Source organism: Coregonus clupeaformis, chromosome 40 (assembly GCF_020615455.1).
Source record: "Coregonus clupeaformis isolate EN_2021a chromosome 40, ASM2061545v1, whole genome shotgun sequence".
Lineage (NCBI taxonomy): Eukaryota > Metazoa > Chordata > Actinopteri > Salmoniformes > Salmonidae > Coregonus > Coregonus clupeaformis.
In genome coordinates, this window is record NC_059231.1 from 7,534,498 (window position 1) to 7,558,618 (window position 24,121).

A 24,121-nucleotide genomic window follows, 5' to 3' on the forward strand; every position below is an offset into this window, starting at 1 on the left:
CTGCCTACACGGTGCGGCGCATCATGGATTCCCGACGGCGGGGCCGGGGTTTCCAGTATCTCGTGGACTGGGAGGGGTATGGTCCTGAGGAGAGAAGTTGGATTCCGCGGCGACAGGTCCTAGATCCGGATCTCATCAGGGACTTCTACCGCCTCCATCCTGGCGCTCCGGGAGTCCGCCCGGTGGCGTTTCGTCCGGAGGGGGGGTACTGTAACGATCCCGGCGGTCTGAGTCGGGTCCTGTCTGGTGACGAGTGTTTCTGGTCGTAGCTCCTGTTTCCCGAGGGTTCGGGAACGCTCCGGGGAGCGCGCTTGTTCCGCACCTGCTTCCCATCAGCAATCGGCACACCTGGGCCTAATCATCACCCTTCTTAGGGTCTGGCCCAACATCCAGTTCCTGCCGGATCGTTAGCCATGAACAGTATGTTTTGCCGGCGTATCAGCCTCAGTACTAGAGTTAGTTTTTGTTGTTTTGTTGCACCCTGTTGACCTGCCTGGTACTTACCTCCGTTTTTGTTCTCCCCACAGTCACTCGTCCGGAACCTCTACCCAACCTCTGCCTGATGGTCGGCGGCTGCCGAGCCATCATCGGATCAACCACTGGACCCTCTACAACTCCTCCACGCCGCCGCTCTGTTCCCTGGATTATTTCCCTTCACCCTTGGTTCAGTAAATAAACACTCACCTTTTGACACCACTTACCTTGTCCTGGTCTGCTTCTGGGTTCTGGCTTAGTAAACCGTGACATGGTTTGATTTCAGCATTATCCTGTATAGTACTGTAGCTACTTGGTTTGATTTCAGCATTATCCTGTATAGTACTGTAGCTACTTGGTTTGATTTCAGCATTATCCTGTATAGTACTGTAGCTGATTGGTGTCATTTTAACATTATCCTCTATAGTACTGTAGCTACTTGTGTGAATCTAGCATTATCCTGTATAGTACTGTAGCTACTTGGTTTGATTTCAGCATTATCCTGTATAGTACTGTAGCTACTTGGTTTGATTTCAGCATTATCCTGTATAGTACTGTAGCTACTTGGTTTGATTTCAGCATTATCCTGTATAGTACTCTAGCTACTTGGTTTGATTCCAGCATTATCCTGTATAGTACTGTAGCTACTTGGTTTGATTTCAGCATTATCCTGTATAGTACTCTAGCTATTTGGTTTGATTCCAGCATTATCCTGTATAGTACTGTAGCTACTTGGTGTGATTTCAGCTTTACGCAGTGACTGTAGTGACATCACTGATGCAGTGCTGAGAGCTGAGAGCTGGGCTGCAGAAGCTCTTCTCTCTCTCCGACCCCCAGCCCACAGTGAGCTGCTACCCTGCCTAGCTGTCCTTCCTCTCTCTCCGACCCCCAGCCCACAGTGAGCTGCTACCCTGCCTAGCTGTCCTTCCTCTCTCTCAGGATGGGGGAGTCTCTGCTGCTGGAGCCCAGCTTGGCTCAGACTCTGGCTGTCAGCGCAGCTAAAACCTCTAAGCTCTCTCTCTGTTTATCCACCCAGTGCTCCCTTGCCGCCTGGATCAAAGACAACATCAGGAAGAAGGAGTGTTGCTTCTACGTCGACGGTGACAGGTAAAGTAATCTACAGTACGCTGGGCTAGAGGAAAATACTGTACTGCACTATGCACTGGGTGATGGTGATAGCGGAAAGAAATCAATACAGTTGTGTATCAGGATATAATTTTTGACAGTACATGGTATCGTATTGTTTTGAGAATATCGCAATATTATTTTTGAACTAGTTGGCTGTACCTGCACAAGAACCATCATAGCTTGTTCTCTGTCTTCTTTTTAAATAGGGAGGTGTGAGAGTGTGATTTGAAGGAGTCAGGCTCAGGAGGGTAAATCACAGAATACAGAGTTTATTCCGTAGGACACAGTTACGCTTGATAGCGTCAACAGCACAGGGCGTAATACAGGCGCACTGGAACACAATACAGGCACACGGGGAGAAATAACCCCGGCAATACAAAGTACGGGTAGCTCAACCGAGCTACACTCATCTTCACATAAAACAATCACTCACAAGGACAAGGGGGCAGAGGGTAATTGACAAGACAAGACAAATGGAATGATGACATATGGAGCGGCAGTGGCTAGTAAGCCGGTGACGACGAACGCCGAAGCCTGCCAGAACAAGGAGGGGAGGCAGCCTCGGAGGAAGTCGATGTTTTTCCATGACTGTTAGGATGAGTTTCTTGTATCGAGAAGTAACAATCCCTCATTCTCTTTCTTTTTGTTGTTGCAAGAAGAATTCCATTAATATAACATTAATTGAACCAAACAAACCAAACATACAAATGAATTCCTAACCTCCTGACATCATCCCAGAAAATACATTGATTCATGACAATTTGTAAGTTACATGGAAATTATAATATATTCAAATGAATTTATCCCAATAAAAATGACTTTAGTCTTCTTCATCAATGTTAATTCAAAGGAACCCCAAGCTTTTCTCTGGTCACTAGGGGGGTTCTCTGATCGACTAAGATAGTCTTGCTTCCACATCTTCAATCCTGTAAACCTTAAATTCCACGTTATACAGTTCCAACTTAACATTCCCCATTCCTCAATCAACATTATCAATAGACTCTACACTGGAATAAGATGATATAGATGAAGAATTCATACTTAATACCTTCCTGTATGTCTCTAATATTTACCATAGCTTTAGTTCAATTCACAAGACCTTCCTAATCCTGATGGTAAGTATGTACAACATGCATCTCCCCATATAATCACATACATTCCCCCTTTATCTACTGTAATAGCATCCAATGCTATGCGATTATCAATTGCATATTGTCCAATAAGTGATATTTCAGACCCAATTGCTTGAAAATCCAAGACTGTTAATAGGTACAATATTCAACTCTGTTCAACCCTGACTCTGGTCCCATAATACAGTGGGGAAAAAAGTATTTAGTCAGCCACCAATTGTGCAAGTTATCCCACTTAAAAAGATGAGAGAGGCCTGTAATTTTCATCATAGGTACACGTCAACTATGACAGACAAAATGAGAATTCTTTTCTCCAGAAAATCACATTGTAGGATTTTTTATGAATTTATTTGCAAATGGTGGTGGAAAATAAGTATTTGGTCAATAACAAAAGTTTCTCAATACTTTGTTATATACCCTTTGTTGGCAATGACACAGGTCAAACGTTTTCTGTAAGTCTTCACAAGGTTTTCACACACTGTTGCTGGTATTTTGGCCCATTCCTCCATGCAGATCTCCTCTAGAGCAGTGATGTTTTGGGGCTGACGCTGGGCAACACAGACTTTCAACTCCCTCCAAAGATTTTCTATGGGGTTGAGATCTGGAGACTGGCTAGGCCACTCCAGGACCTTGAAATGCTTCTTACGAAGCCACTCCTTCGTTGCCCGGGCGGTGTGTTTGGGATCATTGTCATGCTGAAAGACCCAGCCACGTTTCATCTTCAATGCCCTTGCTGATGGAAGGAGGTTTTCACTCAAAATCTCACGATACATGGCCCCATTCATTCTTTCCTTTACACGGATCAGTCGTCCTGGTCCCTTTGCAGAAAAAACAGCCCCAAAGCATGATGTTTCCACCCCCATGCTTCACAGTAGGTATGGTGTTCTTTGGATGCAACTCAGCATTCTTTGTCCTCCAAACACGACAAGTTGAGTTTTTACCAAAAAGTTATATTTTGGTTTCATCTGACCATATGACATTCTCCCAATCCTCTTCTGGATCATCCAAATGCACTCTAGCAAACTTCAGACGGGCCTGGACATGTACTGGCTTAAGCAGGGGGACACGTCTGGCACTGCAGGATTTGAGTCCCTGGCGGCGTAGTGTGTTACTGATGGTAGGCTTTGTTACTTTGGTCCCAGGGATTTTTTCTCACCGTTCTTGTGATCATTTTGACCCCACGGGGTGAGATCTTGCGTGGAGCCCCATATCGAGGGAGATTATCAGTGGTCTTGTATGTCTTCCATTTCCTAATAATTGCTCCCACAGTTGATTTCTTCAAACCAAGCTGCTTACCTATTGCAGATTCAGTCTTCCCAGCCTGGTGCAGGTCTACAATTTTGTTTCTGGTGTCCTTTGACAGCTCTTTGGTCTTGGCCATAGTGGAGTTTGGAGTGTGACTGTTTGAGGTTGTGGACAGGTGTCTTTTATACTGATAACAAGTTCAAACAGGTGCCATTAATACAGGTAACGAGTGGAGGACAGAGGAGCCTCTTAAAGAAGAAGTTACAGGTCTGTGAGAGCCAGAAATCTTGCTTGTTTGTAGGTGACCAAATACTTATTTTCCACCATAATTTGCAAATAAATTCATAAAAAATCCTACAATGTGATTTTCAGGATTTTTTTTCTCATTTTGTCTGTCATAGTTGACGTGTACCTATGATAAAAATTACAGGCCTCTCTCATCTTTTTAAGTGGGAGAACTTGCACAATTGGTGGCTGACTAAATACTTTTTTTCCCCACTGTATGCCTGAGGAGAGATACACAGTATAACACTCTGTTTTCAGTCCCTGTTAAATTTGTATTTGTATTTTTTTTATTTCACCTTTATTTAACCAGGTAAGCCAGTTGAGAACAAGTTCTCATTTACAACTGCGACCTGGCCAAGATAAAGCAAAGCAGTGCGATAAAAACAACAACAACACAGAGTTACATATGGAATAAACAAAAATGTACAGTCAATAACACAATAGAAAATAGAAAATCTATATACAGTGTGTGCAAAAGTAGTAAGTTATGGAGGTAAGGCAATAAATAGGCCATAGTGCAAAATAATTACAATTTAGTATTGACACTGGAGTGACAGATGTGCAGAAGATGATGTGCAAATAGAGATACTTGGGTGCAAATTAGCAAAATAAATAACAATGTAAATAACAATATGGGGATGAGGTAGTTGGGCGGGCTAATTTCAGATGGGCTGTGTACAGGTGCAGTGATCGGTAAGCTGCTCTGACAACTGATGCTTAAAGTTAGTGAGGGAGATAAGTGTCTCCAGCTTCAGAGATTTTTGCAGTTCGTTCCAGTCATTGGCAGCAGAGAACTGGAAGGAATGGCGGCCAAAGGAGGTGTTGGCTTTGGGGATGACAAGTGAGATATACCTGCTGGAGCGCAGACTAAATCAGTACACCCCTGAACTAGTTAGGATTGGAGGAATTCTACCAAAATCAGATCAGATGAAAACATGCCTATGTCTCAAATACCAGAACCCCATGATAGGAACCAATTAAGCTATTGCCTAGCAACAGAGCTATGTACCACTCTAAACATCCATATCAATACCACCCTCCTTGGGAATACATAGTCACCTATCAATACCTCCCAATACTTCAAATGCATATGTGACTACTATGTGAATACGGTAACTTAATAATCAACATATTCATGATTTCATTCACAATCCTTACATTTACTTACATGTTTCAAACAGTATTATTCAAAAATGTCTACTCAAAATACATCACACAAGTGTATCCTAAGACATTACCATAATGTATCACTGTTTCAACCATAACATCTATATAAGAGAGTTATCTCCATTGTACAAGGAATACCCCTCATGCTGAAAATAGTTAGTTACTAATATATACTAATGATTCACTTAAATCACTCAGTTATCTTATACATTATAAAAATATACAGTATGAAAATGTATGCACTCACTAACTGTAAGTCGCTCTGGATAAGAGCGTCTGCTAAATGACTAAAATTTAAATTATATTAACATACAGTATAAATATCCCTAATTCTATTATGACCTTCCTCATCCTGAGAATAAATACAGATCATCATCTCAATGCATTCCCCTTCTTTCTCCGGCACTTAAATCTTCTGGCATCTCTTCATTATGTTCTTCAGACAGCTTCATAGTTCAAAATGCATTGCCCATGACAATGTCCCAACTTCAATGTCTCATCCGAGTCACCACCATCTTTACACCCCATTGTGTCTTGTCCATTTGCCAACCATTATACCAACAACATGAGAAATGTTGTATTTGAACCGATCTTTCTCCATTCTCACTCAATGGTGGACTCCTGTCACACTCTCTCGATATAAAACATGAGAAAATCAGTTGATAGCTTGGATTGGCTGCTGTACACCCGTCGCAGGTAGAAGTGGAGGAACGTCTTCAACGCCTCTGATGTTCGTCTTCAGCTGGTTCACAGGTTGTTTCTTCTTTAGGTTCACACCATTCTAGACCAAATGATCCCTGCTGTGCATCAAGACACCATCTGTACTTACCTCAATAGAAGACAGAACAAAACAGTTTAGTTGATTTAATTTCTAATCCAAGAAACCATATAAGCGTTGACTATATGACAAATTATTATGTTTGACCAATTATTCTTAATAACAATTTCTATAAAATTCCCAATTTCTGTTAGGTAAACCCTCCAAATACATAGAAATGAATGATGTGACAGTCAGGTGATTCTTGAGGTTCTTGGAGGTCTCAGGAATCAGCCATCACCGTAGCTCATCAGTAGCATCCCCTTATAATCGTCTCCCATCACCTGAACCTCGTCAGCTCCAGGATCCTCAGCTCCCTCATCTCTAGGTCGTCGGTTTCCTCCTAGTACTCTGTTGCAGTGGTTTAGATGATACCAGGTCCATCTCCCCTCTATCCGTACATCCGTTGGTGTGGGCTGGGTGATGATGTATGGTCCCTTTGGCTCTGAACCTTCTTCCCTCACTAAGGATCATGCAGAGTCCTTCTCCATTTATCAACATCACTCTGTGGAGTACTAATAGGGAAGCTGAGAGTCCCTGCTGCAAAGACACACAGACACAGACACAAAAGAAAACAGTGCTCCGCAGTGGCGGTGCCATCTTCCTCCTCTGGATTGGAATACTCCTACAGTGAGACACATAGATGCAGGTATCTCTCTCTGCTACTTTCCCCTCCATCAAGGTAGCTAGCAACAGCTAGTACTGACTTCCCCACCTAGATTCTATCCATCTCTGACTTCTGTAATCCTTTACTGCCACAAAGCCTCCAAGGCACAGAAAATGCTCAGATTCTCCTGCTATGTTTGGCAGAGAAGCCTTCACCGTTGGAAGAAAGTCTTAGCAACATTGTTAGGTGAGACACCGTATGCTACTATACCCTGTCTTCTTATCAGTCAGGAGAAGCTTTGAGATTAGGAAGTGCACATTCTTGAATCTTGTTGCAGTCCACTAGTTTCAGAGACAGGCCTCCTCTACATCCCACCTTATACCACAAATACACTTGTACATAAAACATTTAATCTAAACCATAACACATTAATTACCACTGCTCATATTCTTAATACAATTAGCATATTTACCAAAAAGCCTCATGCGAGCAGTACTTCCCCCCTTTGGACACATGACTCACATCGTGATTCATACGATCGCTCCTGAGTGGCACAGCGGTCTAAGACACTGCATTTCAGTGCTTGCTGCGTCACTACAGACCCCCTGGTTCGATTCCAGGCTGTATCACAACCGGCCGTGATTGGGAGTCCCATAAGGGCAGCGCACAATTGGCCCAGCGTCGTCTGGGTTTGGCCGGTGTAGGCCGTCATTGTAAATAAGAATTTGTTCTTAACTGACTTGCCTAGTTAAATAAAGGGAAAAAAATATGTTCCAAAACAACAACATTGTTTGTTAAACCAAAATAATAAATGACATTAAAATGACAACATTTGTAACGATCCCGGCAGTCTGAGTCGGGTCCTGTCTGTGGACTAGTTTTTCTGCTCGTGATCTCCAGTTTCCCGAGGGTTCTGGAACGCTCCCTGCCTGGTTGCCGGGCAACGTTGTAGGCGGGAGCTCTCTTGATTTCCGCACCTGCATCCCATCAGCAATCTGCACACCTGGTCCTGATCATCACCCTTCTTAGGCTCTGGCCTAACATCCATTCCCTGCCGGATCGTTAGCCATGAACATCACTCGTCCGGAACCTTCATCCAACCTCTGCCTGGTGGTCGGCGGCTGCCGAGCCATGATTGGAACAACCACTGCACCCCCAACAACTAATCAACGCCGCCCGCTCTGTTCCCTGGATTATTCAGCATCACTCTTGAATTTGTAAATAAACACTCACCTTCGTTTCTACTTACCTTGTCCTGGTCTGCTTCTGGGTTCTGGCTTTGTAACTCGTGACAGAACGATCCGGCCAGTAATGAACCCAGCGGACCTGGACTCTGTTCGCCATGCCATTACCCATCAGGAGAAGATGTTGGGCCATCATAGCACGGAGCTACAGGAGATCGCGTTGGCAGTTCGGAACCTTTCTACCGGTCTGACGGAGGTCCAGAACCAGCGCAAGTTTCCGGTGGAGGATCCACTACCGGTTTCACCCATCTCGCCTGCCGCTTCTGGAGCTGTGTCCTTCCGTGAGCCCAAGGTTCCGACGCCGGATAAATATGAGGGGGAGCTGGGAAGATGCCGTTCTTTCCTTATGCAGTGTGGGTTAGTGTTCGATCTACAGCCCTACTCTTATGCCACAGACAAGGCTAGGATAGCCTTCGTGATTGAGTTACTGCGTGGTCGAGCGCTGGAGTGGGCTTCAGCCGTTTGGGAACGACAAGACCCCTGCATGGCTTCATACCAGGGTTTCACGGCCGAGATGAGGAAGCTCTTCGACCATTCCGTCCGAGGGAGGGACGCAGCTAGGCGCCTGTTTTCGCTTCACCAAGGAACTCGCAGCGTGGCCGACTTCGTGATCGAGTTCAAGACGTTGGCTGTGGAGAGTGGGTGGAATGAGGAGTCTCTGCAAGCGGCCTTTTACCAGGGTCTGTCGGAGCAGCTCAAGGATGAGTTGATCTCCTATCCGGAGCCTAGTGACCTGGACAGCTTGGTAGCCTTGTCTATTCGGGTGGATAATCGAGTCCGAGAGCGAAGGAGGGAGAAGCAATGGGTTCCGTCCAATCGATCAGCTTCTCAGGTTCCAGTCGGGTCGGGGATTGGACCAGAATACGTCGATCATCGTCCACCACACAGGATTAGTGGAGAGGTCCTGTCTCCCGATTCTGAACCAATGCAAGTAGGGCGGCACGGGTTAACCAAGGAGGAACGCCAACTCAGACGTAGGACTAACTGTTGCCTCTACTGTGGTGGTTCGGGACATTACCTCGCCACCTGTTCCCGGCGGTCGTCAAACTGCGCGGCTCGCTAAAGTTGGGAGGACTTTTAGCGAGCCAGTTTCGACCTCTCAATACCTCTGTCAGACCCCGTTTCCCGGCTACCCTTATGAACAGGAATCAGAGCTTAGCGATTAACGCTTTTATCGATTCAGGTGCCGATGGAAGCTTTCTTGATGCCGAGTTGGTGGAACAGCTGGGGCTTTCCAAGGAGCAATTGCCAGAAGCCATTGAAGCGACCACTCTGAACGGCAGTAGGCTGGCACGTATCACGATGAGGACTGAACCGGTTAAGATGCTGTTGTCGGGGAATCATTCGGAGATGATTTCATTCTTCATTCTGCCGTCTTCCCATGTTCCTCTGGTCCTTGGATACCCCTGGCTGAAGGAACACAATCCCACGTTCGATTGGGTGACGGGCAAGGTAACGAGTTGGAGCCTTGATTGTCATGCTAACTGTCTCAAGACTGCCTGTCCCCATTCGGTTCCCAGTCAGGTGATTGAGGCTAAACCCCCCAGATTTGTCCCTGGTTCCCGAGACATATCACGATTTGGGGGAAGTGTTCAGTAAGCAGAAGGCTCTGTCACTCCCTCCCCACCGACCATATGATTGTGCCATCAACCTGTTCCCTGGAGCTGTCTACCCCAAGGGAAGGTTATACAGTATCTCCCGACCTGAACGTGAGGCTTTGGAGACCTACATCAAGGAGTCCCTAGCTGCTGGTCTCGTTCGTCCTCGTCATCACCCCTGGGGGCAGGATTCTTCTTTGTGGGTAAGAAGGATGGCTCTCTTCGACCGTGTATTGATTATCGGGGGTTGAATGACATCACGGTCAAGAACAAGTATCCCCTGCCCTTGATGAGTTCTGCCTTCGACTCCTTACAGGGTGCTACGGTGTTCACCAAGCTAGACCTACGCAATGCGTATCACATGGTCCGGATCAGAGAGGGGGACGAGTGGTTGACGGGTTTCAATACACCGATGGGTCACTTCGAGTATCAGGTGATGCCGTTTGGACTGACCAATGCTCCAGCGGTATTCCAGAGTATGGTGAACGACGTCCTGAGAGATATGATCGGTCTCTTTGTGTTTGTTTACCTGGATGACATTCTGATCTTCTCGAAGGAACCTTCCGACCACGTCCAGCATGTCCGGCAGGTTCTGCAGCGATTGTTGGAGAATCGCCTGTTCGTGAAGGCCGAGAAGTGCGAGTTTCACGCCCACACGACATCCTTTCTCGGGTACATCATCTCCAGGGGAGAGATTAGGATGGACCAGGAGAAGGTTAGAGCGGTTCTGGAATGGGCCCAGCCCGGTACGAGATTGCAGCTCCAGAGATTTTTGGGGTTTGCGAATTTCTACCGCAGATTCATCCGGGATTACAGCCGTGTGGCCGCTCCGTTAACTGCCTTGACTTCCAGTATCAGGACCTTCAAGTGGAATCCGGAGGCGGATCGAGCGTTTCTGGATTTGAAGAGGCGATTCACCAACGCACCGATTCTCTCTCAACCGGACACGGCCCGTCAGTTCGTCGTTGAAGTGGACGCGTCTGATGTGGGAGTTGGCGCCATCCTGTCGCAGCGATGCTCCACGGACAGTAAACTCCATCCCTGCGCCTACTACTCTCGTCGCCTTTCGCCTGCGGAGAGGAATTACGATGTGGGTAACCGGGAGCTTCTCGCGGTGAAACTTGCCTTGGAGGAGTGGCGCCACTGGTTGGAGGGGGCGGAGCAACCGTTTATTGTCTGGACTGACCACAAGAATCTTGCTTACGTGCAGTCGGCTAGACGTCTCAACTCCCGGTCCAGGCCAGGTGGGCGTTGTTTTTCGGACGATTCAAGTTTTCCCTGACGTTCCGACCTGGATCTAAGAACGGCAAGGCGGACGCCTTGTCCCGGATGTTCTCCAAGACGGAGGAGAGTGGGTCCAAGACCGAGACAATTCTCCCCCGGAACTGCGTCGTGGGAGCAGTTATGTGGAAGATTGAGGAGGAGGTGATGGCGGCCCTTCGGACGCAGCCCGGTCCCGGTAACGGTCCACCCGGTCGGTTGTTTGTGCCTGAGTCGGTTCGTCCTGCTGTCCTCAAATGGTCCCACGCCAGCAAGATGGCTTGTCACCCTGGCGTGGCTCGGACGATGGCGTTTCTTCGCAGACGCTTTTTGGTGGCCTGCCATGGCCGAGGATACTCGGGGTTTTGTTGCTGCCTGTCCAGTGTGTGCGCAGAATAAGAGTACCAATCGGCCCAGCTCTGGACTGCTTCACCCCTTCCTATTCCCCGCGACCATGGTCGCATCTGGCCCTGGACTTCGTCACTGGGTTGCCCGCTTCTGAGGGGAACACGGTCGTTCTGACTATCGTGGACAGATTCAGCAAGTTCGCCCACTTTGTGCCAATTGCCAAGCTTCCCTCTGCCTCGGAGACGTCCGAGATCCTGGTTAGGGAGGTGTTCAGGGTCCACGGTTTGCCCAGTGATATCGTTTCCGACCGTGGCCCTCAGTTTACCTCTGCTGTCTGGAAGTCCTTCTGTTTGGCCATTGGAGCTACAGTCAGTCTCACATCTGGTTTTCACCCCCAATCCAATGGTCAGGCGGAGAGAGCCAACCAGAAGATGGAATCCACGCTACGCTGCCTGGTCTCTTCCAACCCCACCTCCTGGGTCTCTCAGTTGCCTTGGGTTGAGTATGCCCACAATACTCTCCCTACATCTGCCACTGGGATGTCTCCCTTCCAGTGCCTGTATGGCTACCAACCTCCCTTGTTCCCTTCTCAGGAGAAGGAGCTCTCAGTGCCCTCTGTTCAGGCCCATATTCGTCGTTGCCACCGGACCTGGCATCGGGCCAGAAAGGCACTCCTTAGAGTTTCGGACCGGTATCAGCTCCAGGCGAATCGTCGCCGGATCCCCGCTCCCACCTATACCATCGGAGATAGGGTCTGGTTGGCCACACGGGATCTTCCTTTACGGACTGAGTCTAGGAAGTTGTTACCGAAGTTCATTGGTCCGTTTGTGGTGGAGAAGGTGATCAATCCAGTGGCAGTTCGGCTCAAACTACCGAGGACGCTCAGAGTCCATCCCACCTTTCATGTCTCCTGCCTCAAGCCTGTTTTCCTCAGTCCTCTGTTGCCTCCTCCGCCTCCTCCTCCTCCTCCTCGGATGATCGGAGGTGGTCCTGCCTACACGGTGCGACGCATCATGGATTCCAGACGGCGGGGCCGGGGTTTCCAGTATCTCGTGGACTGGGAGGGGTATGGTCCTGAAGAGAGGAGTTGGATTCCGCGGCGACAGATCCTAGATGCTGACCTCATTCGTGACTTCTACCGCCTCCATCCTGGCGCTCCGGGGAGTCCGCCCGGTGGCGTTCGTCGGAGGGGGGGTACTGTAACGATCCCGGCAGTCTGAGTCGGGTCCTGTCTGTGGACTAGTTTTTCTGCTCGTGATCTCCAGTTTCCCGAGGGTTCTGGAACGCTCCCTGCCTGGTTGCCGGGCAACGTTGTAGGCGGGAGCTCTCTTGATTTCCGCACCTGCATCCCATCAGCAATCTGCACACCTGGTCCTGATCATCACCCTTCTTAGGCTCTGGCCTAACATCCATTCCCTGCCGGATCGTTAGCCATGAACAGTAGGTTTACCAGAGTATCAGTCTTAGAGCTTCTAGCGTTAGTTTTGTTGTTTTGCACCTTGTTGGTTTGTTGTTTACTTACCTCCGTTTTGTTCCATCTGCAGTCACTCGTCCGGAACCTTCATCCAACCTCTGCCTGGTGGTCGGCGGCTGCCGAGCCATGATTGGAACAACCACTGCACCCCCAACAACTAATCAACGCCGCCCGCTCTGTTCCCTGGATTATTCAGCATCACTCTTGAATTTGTAAATAAACACTCACCTTCGTTTCTACTTACCTTGTCCTGGTCTGCTTCTGGGTTCTGGCTTTGTAACTCGTGACAACATTTGACAATACCTTAACTCAATTGTATTGACTAGTGACAGTTATCCCTCATTCAGTCCTTGTCATGGTCCGAATCATACATATATAGGACTATTACCAAATTATAAACTTCTTCATAATTATTCTTATTATAAATGACCCCCAACTCTGTATAATAAATTACATTAAATTCCTCATCCCATGCCTCTAGACTCCAGTGTGGGTGATCAATTCACACTAGAAAGTCAGGACAGAGGTCAGAGGTCATTCAAACCCTTCAAAGAAGTGTTCCATTCTATAGTAATAATAATAATAATAATATGCCATTTAGCAGATGCTTTTATCCAAAGCGACTTACAGTCATGCGTGCATAAATTTTTTGTGTATGGGTGGTCCCGGGGATCGAACCCACTACCTTGGCGTTACAAGCACCGTGCTCTACCAGCTGAACTACAGAGGCTAACCAGGCTCTACCAGCTGAGCTACAGAGGACCAAGCGCCGTGCTCTACCAGCTGAGCTACAGAGGACCACTCTACCAGCTGAGCACGGCGCTTAGTATAAACTAATCATTAACAACAGTCAAAACATTTCATAAATGTTATGTATCCCAAGCGTACAGTAAGTCCTCATGACATTTCTTCTCAAAAGAAATGACGTGTTTACTCAAAACTTACTCATAAAAGAAAAAAAACTTCATAAAGCTCCATGTGTAGCTCAGTTGGTAGAGCATGGCGCTTGCAACGCCAGGGTTGTGGGTTCGATTCCCACAGGGGGCCAGTATAAAAAATAAAAAATAAAAATGGTATGCACTCACTTACTGTAAGTCGCTCTGGATAAGAGCATCTGCTAAATGACTAAAATGTTTAAAAAAAAATGTATGTGTGTGCTCCTTTAAGACTTATCATATTTGACCCGTTAAAACCCCCTAAAATCAAAATAAAACCCCTATATTACCATTGTAATAGGTGGGTTGTGTGTGGTTATTTGAAAAACCCAATTGGAAAACAACAAACAAAAATAGCCAGGCCTTATTTCATTTGGTAACTCCCTATTACGACCTAATTATACTAACTGCTCCCCTCAGCCCACAGACTACAACCCACAACCCACACAAGTGGCTCAGGTAGTGCAGCTCATCCAGGATGGCACATCAATGCGAGCTGTGGCAAGAAAGTTTGCTGTGTCTGTCAGCGTAGTGTCCAGAGCATGGAGGCGCTACCAGGAGACAGGCCAGTACATCAGGAGACGTGGAGGAGGCCATAGGAGGGCAACAACCCAGCAGCAGGACTGCTACCTCCGCCTTTGTGCAAGGAGGAGCAGGAGGAGCACTGACAGAGCCTTGCAAAATGACCTCCAGCAGGCCACAAATGTGCATGTGTCTGCTCAAACGGTCAGAAACAGACTCCATGAGGGTGGTATGAGGGCCCGACGTCCACAGGTGGGGGTTGTGCTTACAGCCCAACACCGTGCAGGACGTTTGGCATTTGCCAGAGAACACCAAGATTGGCAAATTCGCCACTGGCGCCCTGTGCTCTTCACAGATGAAAGCAGGTTCACACTGAGCACGTGACAGAGTCTGGAGACGCCGTGGAGAACGTTCTGCTGCCTGCAACATCCTCCAGCATGACCGGTTTGGCGGTGGATCAGTCATGGTGTGGGGTGGCATTTCTTTGGGGGGCCGCACAGCCCTCCCTGTGCTCGCCAGAGGTAGCCTGACTGCCATTAGGTACCGAGATGAGATCCTCAGACTCCTTGTGAGACCATATGCTGGTGCGGTTGGCCCTGGGTTCCTCCTAATGCAAGACAATGCTAGACCTCATGTGGCTGGAGTGTGTCAGCAGTTCCTGCAAGAGGAAGGCATTGATGCTATGGACTGGCCCGCCCGTTCCCCAGACCTGAATCCAATTGAGCACATCTGGGACATCATGTCTCGCTCCATCCACCAACGCCACGTTGCACCACAGACTGTCCAGGAGTTGGCGGATGCTTTAGTCCAGGTCTGGGAGGAGATCCCTCAGGAGACCATCCGCCACCTCATCAGGAGCATGCCCAGGCGTTGTAGGGAGGTCATACAGGCACGTGGAGGCCACACACACTACTGAGCCTCATTTTGACTTGTTTTAAGGACATTACATCAAAGTTGGATCAGACTCCAAATCCAGACCTCCATGGGTTGATACATTTGATTTCCGTTGATAATTTTTGTGTGATTTTGTTGTCAGCACATTCAACTATGTAAAGAAAAAAGTATTTAACAAGATTATTTCATTCATTCAGATCTAGGATGTGTTATTTTAGTGTTCCCTTAATTTTTTTGAGCAGTGTATAAGGAAATTAATTCTCACAATGATTATTCAACCCCTAAATCTGCTCCTTTTGATCCCAAATCAAATGATCCTCGTATCGTTACTTGATCAACAACATAGGAAATATCTGTTTCCCCTTATATTGTTCCTGTCACCCCTCTAAATATCATATTTGATTAATTCCCCAATATAATCAATTACTCCGCGTAAGGAAGCCGGGATATTTTATCCCAGGCATCTATAAAAAAAGTTGTTTGAGACGTTTTTCCCTTAACATAACATATAGGGTACTTCCATCAATCCTGGGGGAAAAAACTCCCATCAGATAATACCACGTTTCATTAAGTTCACCACCCCTTCTACTATAACCCTGTAACCCCTGTTTGGTAATGTAATCATCTCCACTTGTTGCATTGATGTTTTAAAATAACAACCTATTGTTTATTAACTTCATAACTTACAAAAAAAAGTTACTACTCCATCAGCGTAATGGTAAAAACGACCTCCTGTTCAACCAGAAACAGATTATCATTTTTAGAATTAATTAACTGTCTGCATAACTCACTGGTGTTTAAACAAACTATAGAATGTAATAATAATAATTACAAATTGTCAAAGAACGTTCTATATTCAACTATCTAGATCTTATCCACAAACCACTACTACATAATAACATATTTTCATTGACCTTAAATAATTATTTTAATACCAGTCTACTTAAACAATTGTCACGATCGTTGAGAGACGGGTCAGACCAAGGTGCAGCGTGAAAAGCGTACATGTTTATTTACTCAATAAACATACAACAAAACAAGAAACAACGTAACGTGAAGTCCTCATGCTATACACATACACGCCTAAACAGAACAAGATCCCACAATACACAGTAGGCAATGGGCTACCTAAGTATGATCCCCAATCAGAGACAATGAGCGACAGCTGCCTCTGATTGGGAACCACACCCAGCCAGACATAGAAACAGAGAACTAGAACCTAAACATAGAATATCTAACCTAGATTTCCACACCCGGACTCAACAAACTAGAGTTATATAGGCCAGGGCGTGACAGTACCCCCAAAGGTGCGGACTCCGGCCGCACAAACCTGACATGACAGGGGAGGGTCCGGGTGGGCTTTTCGCTTCGGTGGCGGCTCCGGCTCTGGGCGTGACGACCTCTCCCTCTCTGCCTCCCCGTTGCGCCCCTGGTCTGGTCTGGACCTCGGCGCGATGCTTCCCCTCTCCTAATTGCTCATGTAAGTCACTCTGGATAAGAGCGTCTGCTAAATGACAAAAAAAATAAAAAATAAAAAATAAAAAATAAATATATATATATATATACTATGCTGGGTTAGAGGATTATAATGTTTTGTAAACTGGGCTAGAGGATTCAACTGTACTCTATGCTGGGTTAGAGCATTAAACTGTACTGTAAACTGGGCTAGACGATTAAACTGTACACTCTACTGGGTTAGAGGATTATACTTTACTTTACTGTATGCTGGGTTAGGGGATTATACTGAACTGTATTTTAAGAATAATGACTAAAGGATTTCACCCCAAATACAGTATAAATGTGTGAACGGTGTTAGAGTTATAATGTAGTGTCAACCCACTAACAGAGGGGGAGGAGTTAAAAACTGTTGAGAAAGCATTCCAGGGTGAAGGGGACTGAGAAACGGTTTAAAGGTGGGCGGAGCAAAGTGCCTTTGTGTGTCAAGGGATATAAAAGCTGTATGTATGTTTTTTGGCGCCAGAACTCTCCATGATTAAAACATACAGATCATTCTTGCTGGTTGTGGACCTTTGTTTAATTCATGATTAAACCAGATAATTTACACCCTCTGGGAATTATTCAGAGCATTAAGTTTGATTAATTAGAGATAGAAATTCTCGTGACAAATGGTCCTTCGGGCGGAACTCAAAATACGTCTTTATCGTTCTGAGGACACCGAAAACCGTGCACGGGCGGATGATAGCATCCGTATAGAATAGACCTGGCCTTCGACGTTAAGGTTATAAACAGGCCGGTGATTAATCTTATGAACGATAAAGACGTTAACGAGATTGAAAAAGCATTTAAATCCGAACTGCAAGGAGAATGTCAGTAATTTTTATTCATGGATTTTGGTGTAATTATTTGAACTTGTATGAGAATAGTAATTCTTGTGGAGGGCAGAGAATAGTTACCAAAATCTCATAAGAGAATTAAAAGGGAGGAAGGGGGTCTGAAATGACTCAAGGTGAATGGCCATTACCAAAATAAACTAGTTAATATTGAGATTGTACGGGGTACAGTGTTTACAATATAAACAGGAAGGGAGATAATTATCATCGTGTGAGATAGATACATTAAACAAGTCAAGACGTGTGAGACCTAATGATCCATCGAAATATGTGATAATTGTTTCAAGGAAGGGACTAAAATAGGTAGCGTGAGAAAAAAATGGTTGTCCCATCCCTTTCATGAAACTGGGGTTTTAAAAAACTCTGGGTTACGGGTTGGATAATTTAAATGGTTAATTACAAAACAGATCATAAACATTGGCTCAAGAGTCGCACCAGATAATAAGTCCCAGGAGAATAATTCTGGATTGAATTATTACTAAACGGGGGGGATTTCTTATTTTTCCACCATGGGAAATAAATATTCTAAAGAGGTCCGAGAATTAACGGGGGATGAAAGATATATGTTTTATGGATACATTTGGGAGAAGAGGTATGGATTTATTGGGCATCTCGATGTGGAGAAGTTAGAGGTTATGATTAGGCAGATGCATATAAACTGTGGAACGGGTTTGAAGAAACAGCGAGGGGAGGGGCTAGACACAGCGAGAGTATGGCTTTTGGAGAGTCAGGAAAGACTAGAGAATTTTGCTAGAGAGTGTAAGGCCCCGTGTAAATACTGTAACAAAACAGGTCATAACCATCGCGACTGCAGAGATAAAGGAAAGGGCAATGTCCGGGAAATGACAGTCTATTTTTTGGTTCCACGGGTAAAATGTTTGAAGAAGTGATTTGTGTCGATTAAGAATTGGCTAAAAACACCACGAAGCGATTATTGGAGAGGTACCTATACATTTCTAACAATATATACGTATGAACTTTCTCACCCAAACGTAGACGTACGTCATGGGTGAGAAAGTAGAGAATATTTACATTTGCATTTTTGGTCATTTAGCAGACACTCTTGTCCAGAGCGACTTGCAGGAGCAATTGGGGTTGGGTGCCTTGCTCGGGGGCACATCGGCAGATTTTTCGCCTGGTCGGCTCGGGGATTGGAACCGGCAACCTCTCGGTTGCTGACATGGTGCTCTTGGTTACTGGGCTACCTGCCGCCCCATATGAGTTTAAGGTTGTGGCGTTGTTTGATTATGTGATAAGGTTTAATGGGTAATCGGACCATAACTAATGTGGTTATAGAAGTAATGTATAAATAGTGGAGAGCCAATAGGGGGCTCCATTGAACTATTATGGTTTATTTGGCATTTCAATGGCATAAGGTGAAATCTGTGTGTATGAGTGAATTCAACGGCTGGTATGAATGGTAACCGGATACTACTGAGTATTTGGTTTGTTGATGTTGAATGGAAGATGTGTAGCGTGGTTGGTGGTCCTCTGTAGCTCAGCTGGTAGAGCAGGGCGCTTGTAACGCCAAGGTAGTGGGTTCGATCCCCGGGACCACCCATACACAAAAAATTTATGCACGCATGACTGTAAGTCACTTTGGATAAAAGCGTCTGCTAAATGGCATATTATTATTAAATAGAAAGACTCACTTATTCAATAGGGGTGTAGGGAGAGAGAGTTTTTACGTGTATTAAAAGTTGAATTAGATAGCTTTAGAAGTATTCTAGATAGGTCTATGAAAATATGTTACAAGTACGAATAACATTATTTCCTAAGAAGGAAGATGATTAGGGCAGGTCCCCGCGCCTCCCCCGTTGTGTAGGAAGGAGAAGGGGGGGAGGGGTGAGAGACAGTACATAGTTCAGATGATAGGAATATCATTAAATGTATGCTTATCAACGATATCAAGTATTTGTTTTATTAATTAGGGCCGAATCAGAGAGAACAGTTAAAGAAGTTGAATAGCAAACTGAAATGGCAATAGAGCTGTGAAAATTGAGTTGAGGACAAAGGAGAATCATTTATGGCTCTGGTTAGCGGGGAAAAAATAGAGACAGTCCAGCGAGTTGGATTGAGCTGTAAGATTTCAAGTAGAGGTCTAAATACTTGACTGGAAGGAAGTGCTTTGATGAATTCAAATGGTTAATACTTTATTGTATAGGTTGAGTAACACCAGTGGTGGATGAAAATAAGTGGTGAATTCTAAAATGATAATTTGGTTTCGTTACGTGAACAATGGGATATCGTTTTTACTATTAGGATGATGGATTGAATAAACATTGGTTATAAGTATGAAGTTATTAAACAATAGGTTTATATTTTAAAAACATCAATGCAACAGGTTGCAATGATTAAATTAATAGAAAGGGGTTATAGGGTTATATTAGAAGGTGTAGTGAACTTAATGAAACGTGGTATTATATAGTGTCTTCCAGGATTGATGGAAGTCTCCTATAGCATTATGTTAAGGGGATGCCTGGGATAAAATATAATGTCTTACTTACACGGAGTATGTGATTGTATTGGCTAATGAATGAAATATGACATTTACAGGGGCGAAAGGAACAATAGAAGGGGAGACAGATTTTCCTATGGTGTTGGTAAAATAATTGATAATGGATCTTTTGAGATGAGATCACATGGAGCAGATTTAGGGGTTTAATAATCATTGTGAGATTAGTTATGAGGAATTAGATTGATACAAACGATTATTGATGAGTTAGGACTGGGGATATCTGTATCATGTTTTGTGTGTACTTACCATCTTTAGATTACTGATGGTAATTGAAGGTTGACAAAATGTATAACCAGGAGAAAGAGATTAGTTTATCTCATTGGAATGTTGCCAAGGGCTAGGGGGAGCAGTATTGAAGTATTTAGGTCGTAAAGGGGAGCTACCAAATTAAGTGGGGCCTGGCTATCTTTGATTGTTGTTTTTCAATTGGGTTTTTCAAATAAAAAACAACACACCTAGTATGATGTTTATAAAGGGTTGTTATGTTGAATTTAGGGGATTTTCAACAGTTCATAGGTGGTGTTTACTATGCTGTGGGATAGAACGGTTTGTTGGGTGATTTCAATGGCCTCTGGGCTCTGTATTGACTTTCTGGTGTTGATTGGTCATCCACACTGGTGGTTCTGGGGGCATGAGAGGAAGACTTTGGGATGGTTTATTTGATCAAATTGAGGGTAATTTATAGTGCTGTGAAAAGTGTGAAGAAGATTATAATTTGGTAATAATAGGATTTGAAACATTAAAATAACAGAAGAGAGAGCTTTCCCTGAATGAAAGATACCTGTTGCTAGTCAATTGTACTAATCTTGGATTACTTTTACGGGATAGAAGTAAGTTGAGATATTATCAAATGTTGTCATTTACATTTCATTTTTATTATGCTTTAATAAACAACAAGTTGGTATTTGAAACTAAATTAATGCAATGAGCTGCAGTAATGAGAGGAAGGCACAATCTAATGCGAAACAGCTATTGCCTAGATCATTGATTTAGTAATAAGATCAGGAAGATAGTAATAATAGGAAGCTGGAAAGGATCATTTAAGATAGGGACTAGCTGTCCAGAAATAGATGAAGAATGATGAGCTTTTTGGGAATGATAGACTGCTGTAGAGCTTGGGTACTCCATTATGTACTGCATACTGGTAAATTAAGTGATCTTATCTATGGGAAGGCAATGGCAGCCCATGGTCAAATCATTTGGAACTCTGAGGAGGAAGAACAATTTATGAATAAAAAAAAAGTTGCTCACTTCCCAAACAGTCTTAGCTTTTCCTACATATAACAGGGATTTTACCCAAATGGTAGAGAGTAAAGAGGGATATGACATTGGTCGTGATTTAAAGATGGTGATGAGGGAGTTTTTTTAGTGGGCTATTAGATATAACTGGGTTAATCACGAACATAGAGGTTTTTATTCTTTGTTGGTAGGTAGTAGACTTAGGTGACCTAGGGTCGAAGTGCTTGCTCTTACTTCAATCCATGGCTGTCTTTTGTCTCTCTTCAAACATTGTGAAAGGAGCGGCACCAGGGTTGAGCAGAGTTCAGGCTAAAACCTGTCTCTCCTTGGCTATCTTCTTGATTGATTACAGCATGAAGGGGGGTTTGTGTTAGGTTTGAAAGATTTAAGTATGGACCTGTCATGTCCAACCATCAGTCTTCAGGTCAAGCCCGTGAGAGCCGGGGTAGAACAGAGTTTGAACTAAACACGAGTGTTTTTACAAGATAAGAGATTGATTGATTGGATTACTATTGATTCTGAACTGAATGAAAGTCGAATTTAGCCGCCATAAAAGACAAAGGAAGTGGGAGGAGCAATAAAGAAGCAAGGGACAGTCTCAAAAATAAATAAGGGATGGCAATTGGATGATAAATTACCAATATTACCTAAGTGATTGTTTAGGTAGGTGGTAATATTGACACATGAGCAGAACCATGTGTCAAGAGGGGGGAAGAGGCTAGTGGTAGGATTAAATAATATACGAATGAGAGGACAAAATACTTTTAAAAAAACAACATTTTTTTTACATACAGTCTAGAAAGAGAATACTGATGTGAGCGGTATGTCAGAGGTTTTGTGCCCCACAGATGAACTAAAGGAGAAGGTGACCCACTCTATCTAACCAGGTGACTGGTGAGCATCCAGTCCCTAAAGAAGAAAGACTGGAAGCAGGCCTGTTGGGAAGGGCCCTATCAGGTTATATTGGTCACTGCCTTTGCCATTAGAATAGCAGAAAGAGCAACCTGGGTCCACGTTACCCACTGCAAAAAGGTAAGAACACATACAAGCACCACTGAACACACGCAGAGTTAGAGAGAAGAACTGGACCAATAGGGTCTGGGGATCACCTCTGTTAACGAAGATCTCCTACCCCGACCTATCATCACTGTAGTGTGTTCTCAGGGTGTGAGTATGGGGTGATACCAAGCAGACAGACTGAGGACAGGAGAGGGTTGGCGGTTTTTGGGAATAGGGGTAACTTGAGCTGCATCATAGTCTCGGCAATGGTCTTGATATGTCAAGATCCACCACCAAGTACGCTGTGCCCTTACCATTGTTAAGAAGTAAAAGAGAAGAGAAGCGACCCGACATACTTATACTGTACTGTACCCTAGGTTACAGCATTATACTGTACTGGACACTGGGTTACAGCATTATACTGTACTGTACCCTAGGTTACAGCATTATACTGTACTGTACACTGGGTTACAGCATTATACTGTACTGGACACTGGGTTACAGCATTATACTGTACTGTACCCTAGGTTACAGCATTATACTGTACTGGACACTGGGTTACAGCATTATACTGTACTGTACCCTAGGTTACAGCATTATACTGTACTGTACACTGGGTTACAGCATTATACTGTACTGGACACTGGGTTACAGCATTATACTGTACTGTACCCTAGGTTACAGCATTATACTGTACTGTACACTGGGTTACAGCATTATACTGTACTGTACACTGGGTTACAGCATTATACTGTACTGGACACTGGGTTACAGCATTATACTGTAATGTACACTGGGTTACAGCATTATACTGTACTGGACACTGGGTTACAGCATTATACTGTAATGTACACTGGGTTAGAGGATTATACTGTACTGGACACTGGGTTAGAGGATTATACTGTAATGTTTGGTGGGTTACAGCATTATACTGTACTGGACACTGGGTTAGAGGATTATACTGTACTGGACACTGGGTTAGAGGATTATACTGTAATGTTTGGTGGGTTACAGCATTATACTGTACTGGACACTGGGTTAGAGGATTATACTGTACTGGACACTGGGTTAGAGGATTATACTGTAATGTTTGGTGGGTTACAGCATTATACTGTACTGGACACTGGGTTAGAGGATTATACTGTAATGTTTGGTGGGTTACAGCATTATACTGTACTGGACACTGGGTTAGAGGATTATACTGTACTGGACACTGGGTTAGAGGATTATACTGTAATGTTTGGTGGGTTACAGCATTATACTGTACTGGACACTGGGTTAGAGGATTATACTGTACTGGACACTGGGTTAGAGGATTATACTGTAATGTTTGGTGGGTTACAGCATTATACTGTACTGGACACTGGGTTAGAGGATTATACTGTAATGTTTGGTGGGTTACAGCATTATACTGTACTGGACACTGGGTTAGAGGATTATACTGTACTGGACACTGGGTTAGAGGATTATACTGTAATGTTTGGTGGGTTACAGCATTATACTGTACTGGACACTGGGTTAGAGGATTATACTGTACTGGACACTGGGTTAGAGGATTATACTGTAATGTTTGGTGGGTTACAGCATTATACTGTACTGGACACTGGGTTAGAGGATTATACTGTACTGGACACTGGGTTAGAGGATTATACTGTAATGTTTGGTGGGTTACAGCATTATACTGTACTGGACACTGGGTTAGAGGATTATACTGTAATGTTTGGTGGGTTACAGCATTATACTGTACTGGACACTGGGTTAGAGGATTATACTGTACTGGACACTGGGTTAGAGGATTATACTGTACTGGACACTGGGTTAGAGGATTATACTGTACTGGACACTGGGTTAGAGGATTATACTGTACTGGACACTGGGTTAGAGGA

At 44.7% G+C, this 24,121-nt stretch overlaps 1 protein-coding gene across 1 annotated transcript in view; it reads left to right on the forward strand.

Annotated features, from left to right (window-relative positions):
• Window positions 1–1,292: 1,292 nt before the first annotated feature.
• Window positions 1,293–24,121, forward strand: part of trpm2 (transient receptor potential cation channel, subfamily M, member 2) — a 134,008-nt gene continuing 111,179 nt past the window's right edge. Inside the window, exon 1 of the mRNA XM_041868944.2 lies at window positions 1,293–1,581. Coding sequence (XP_041724878.2) covers window positions 1,415–1,581 — 167 coding nt within the window. The 5' untranslated portion in view covers window positions 1,293–1,414. The remainder of the gene's footprint in view (window positions 1,582–24,121) is intronic.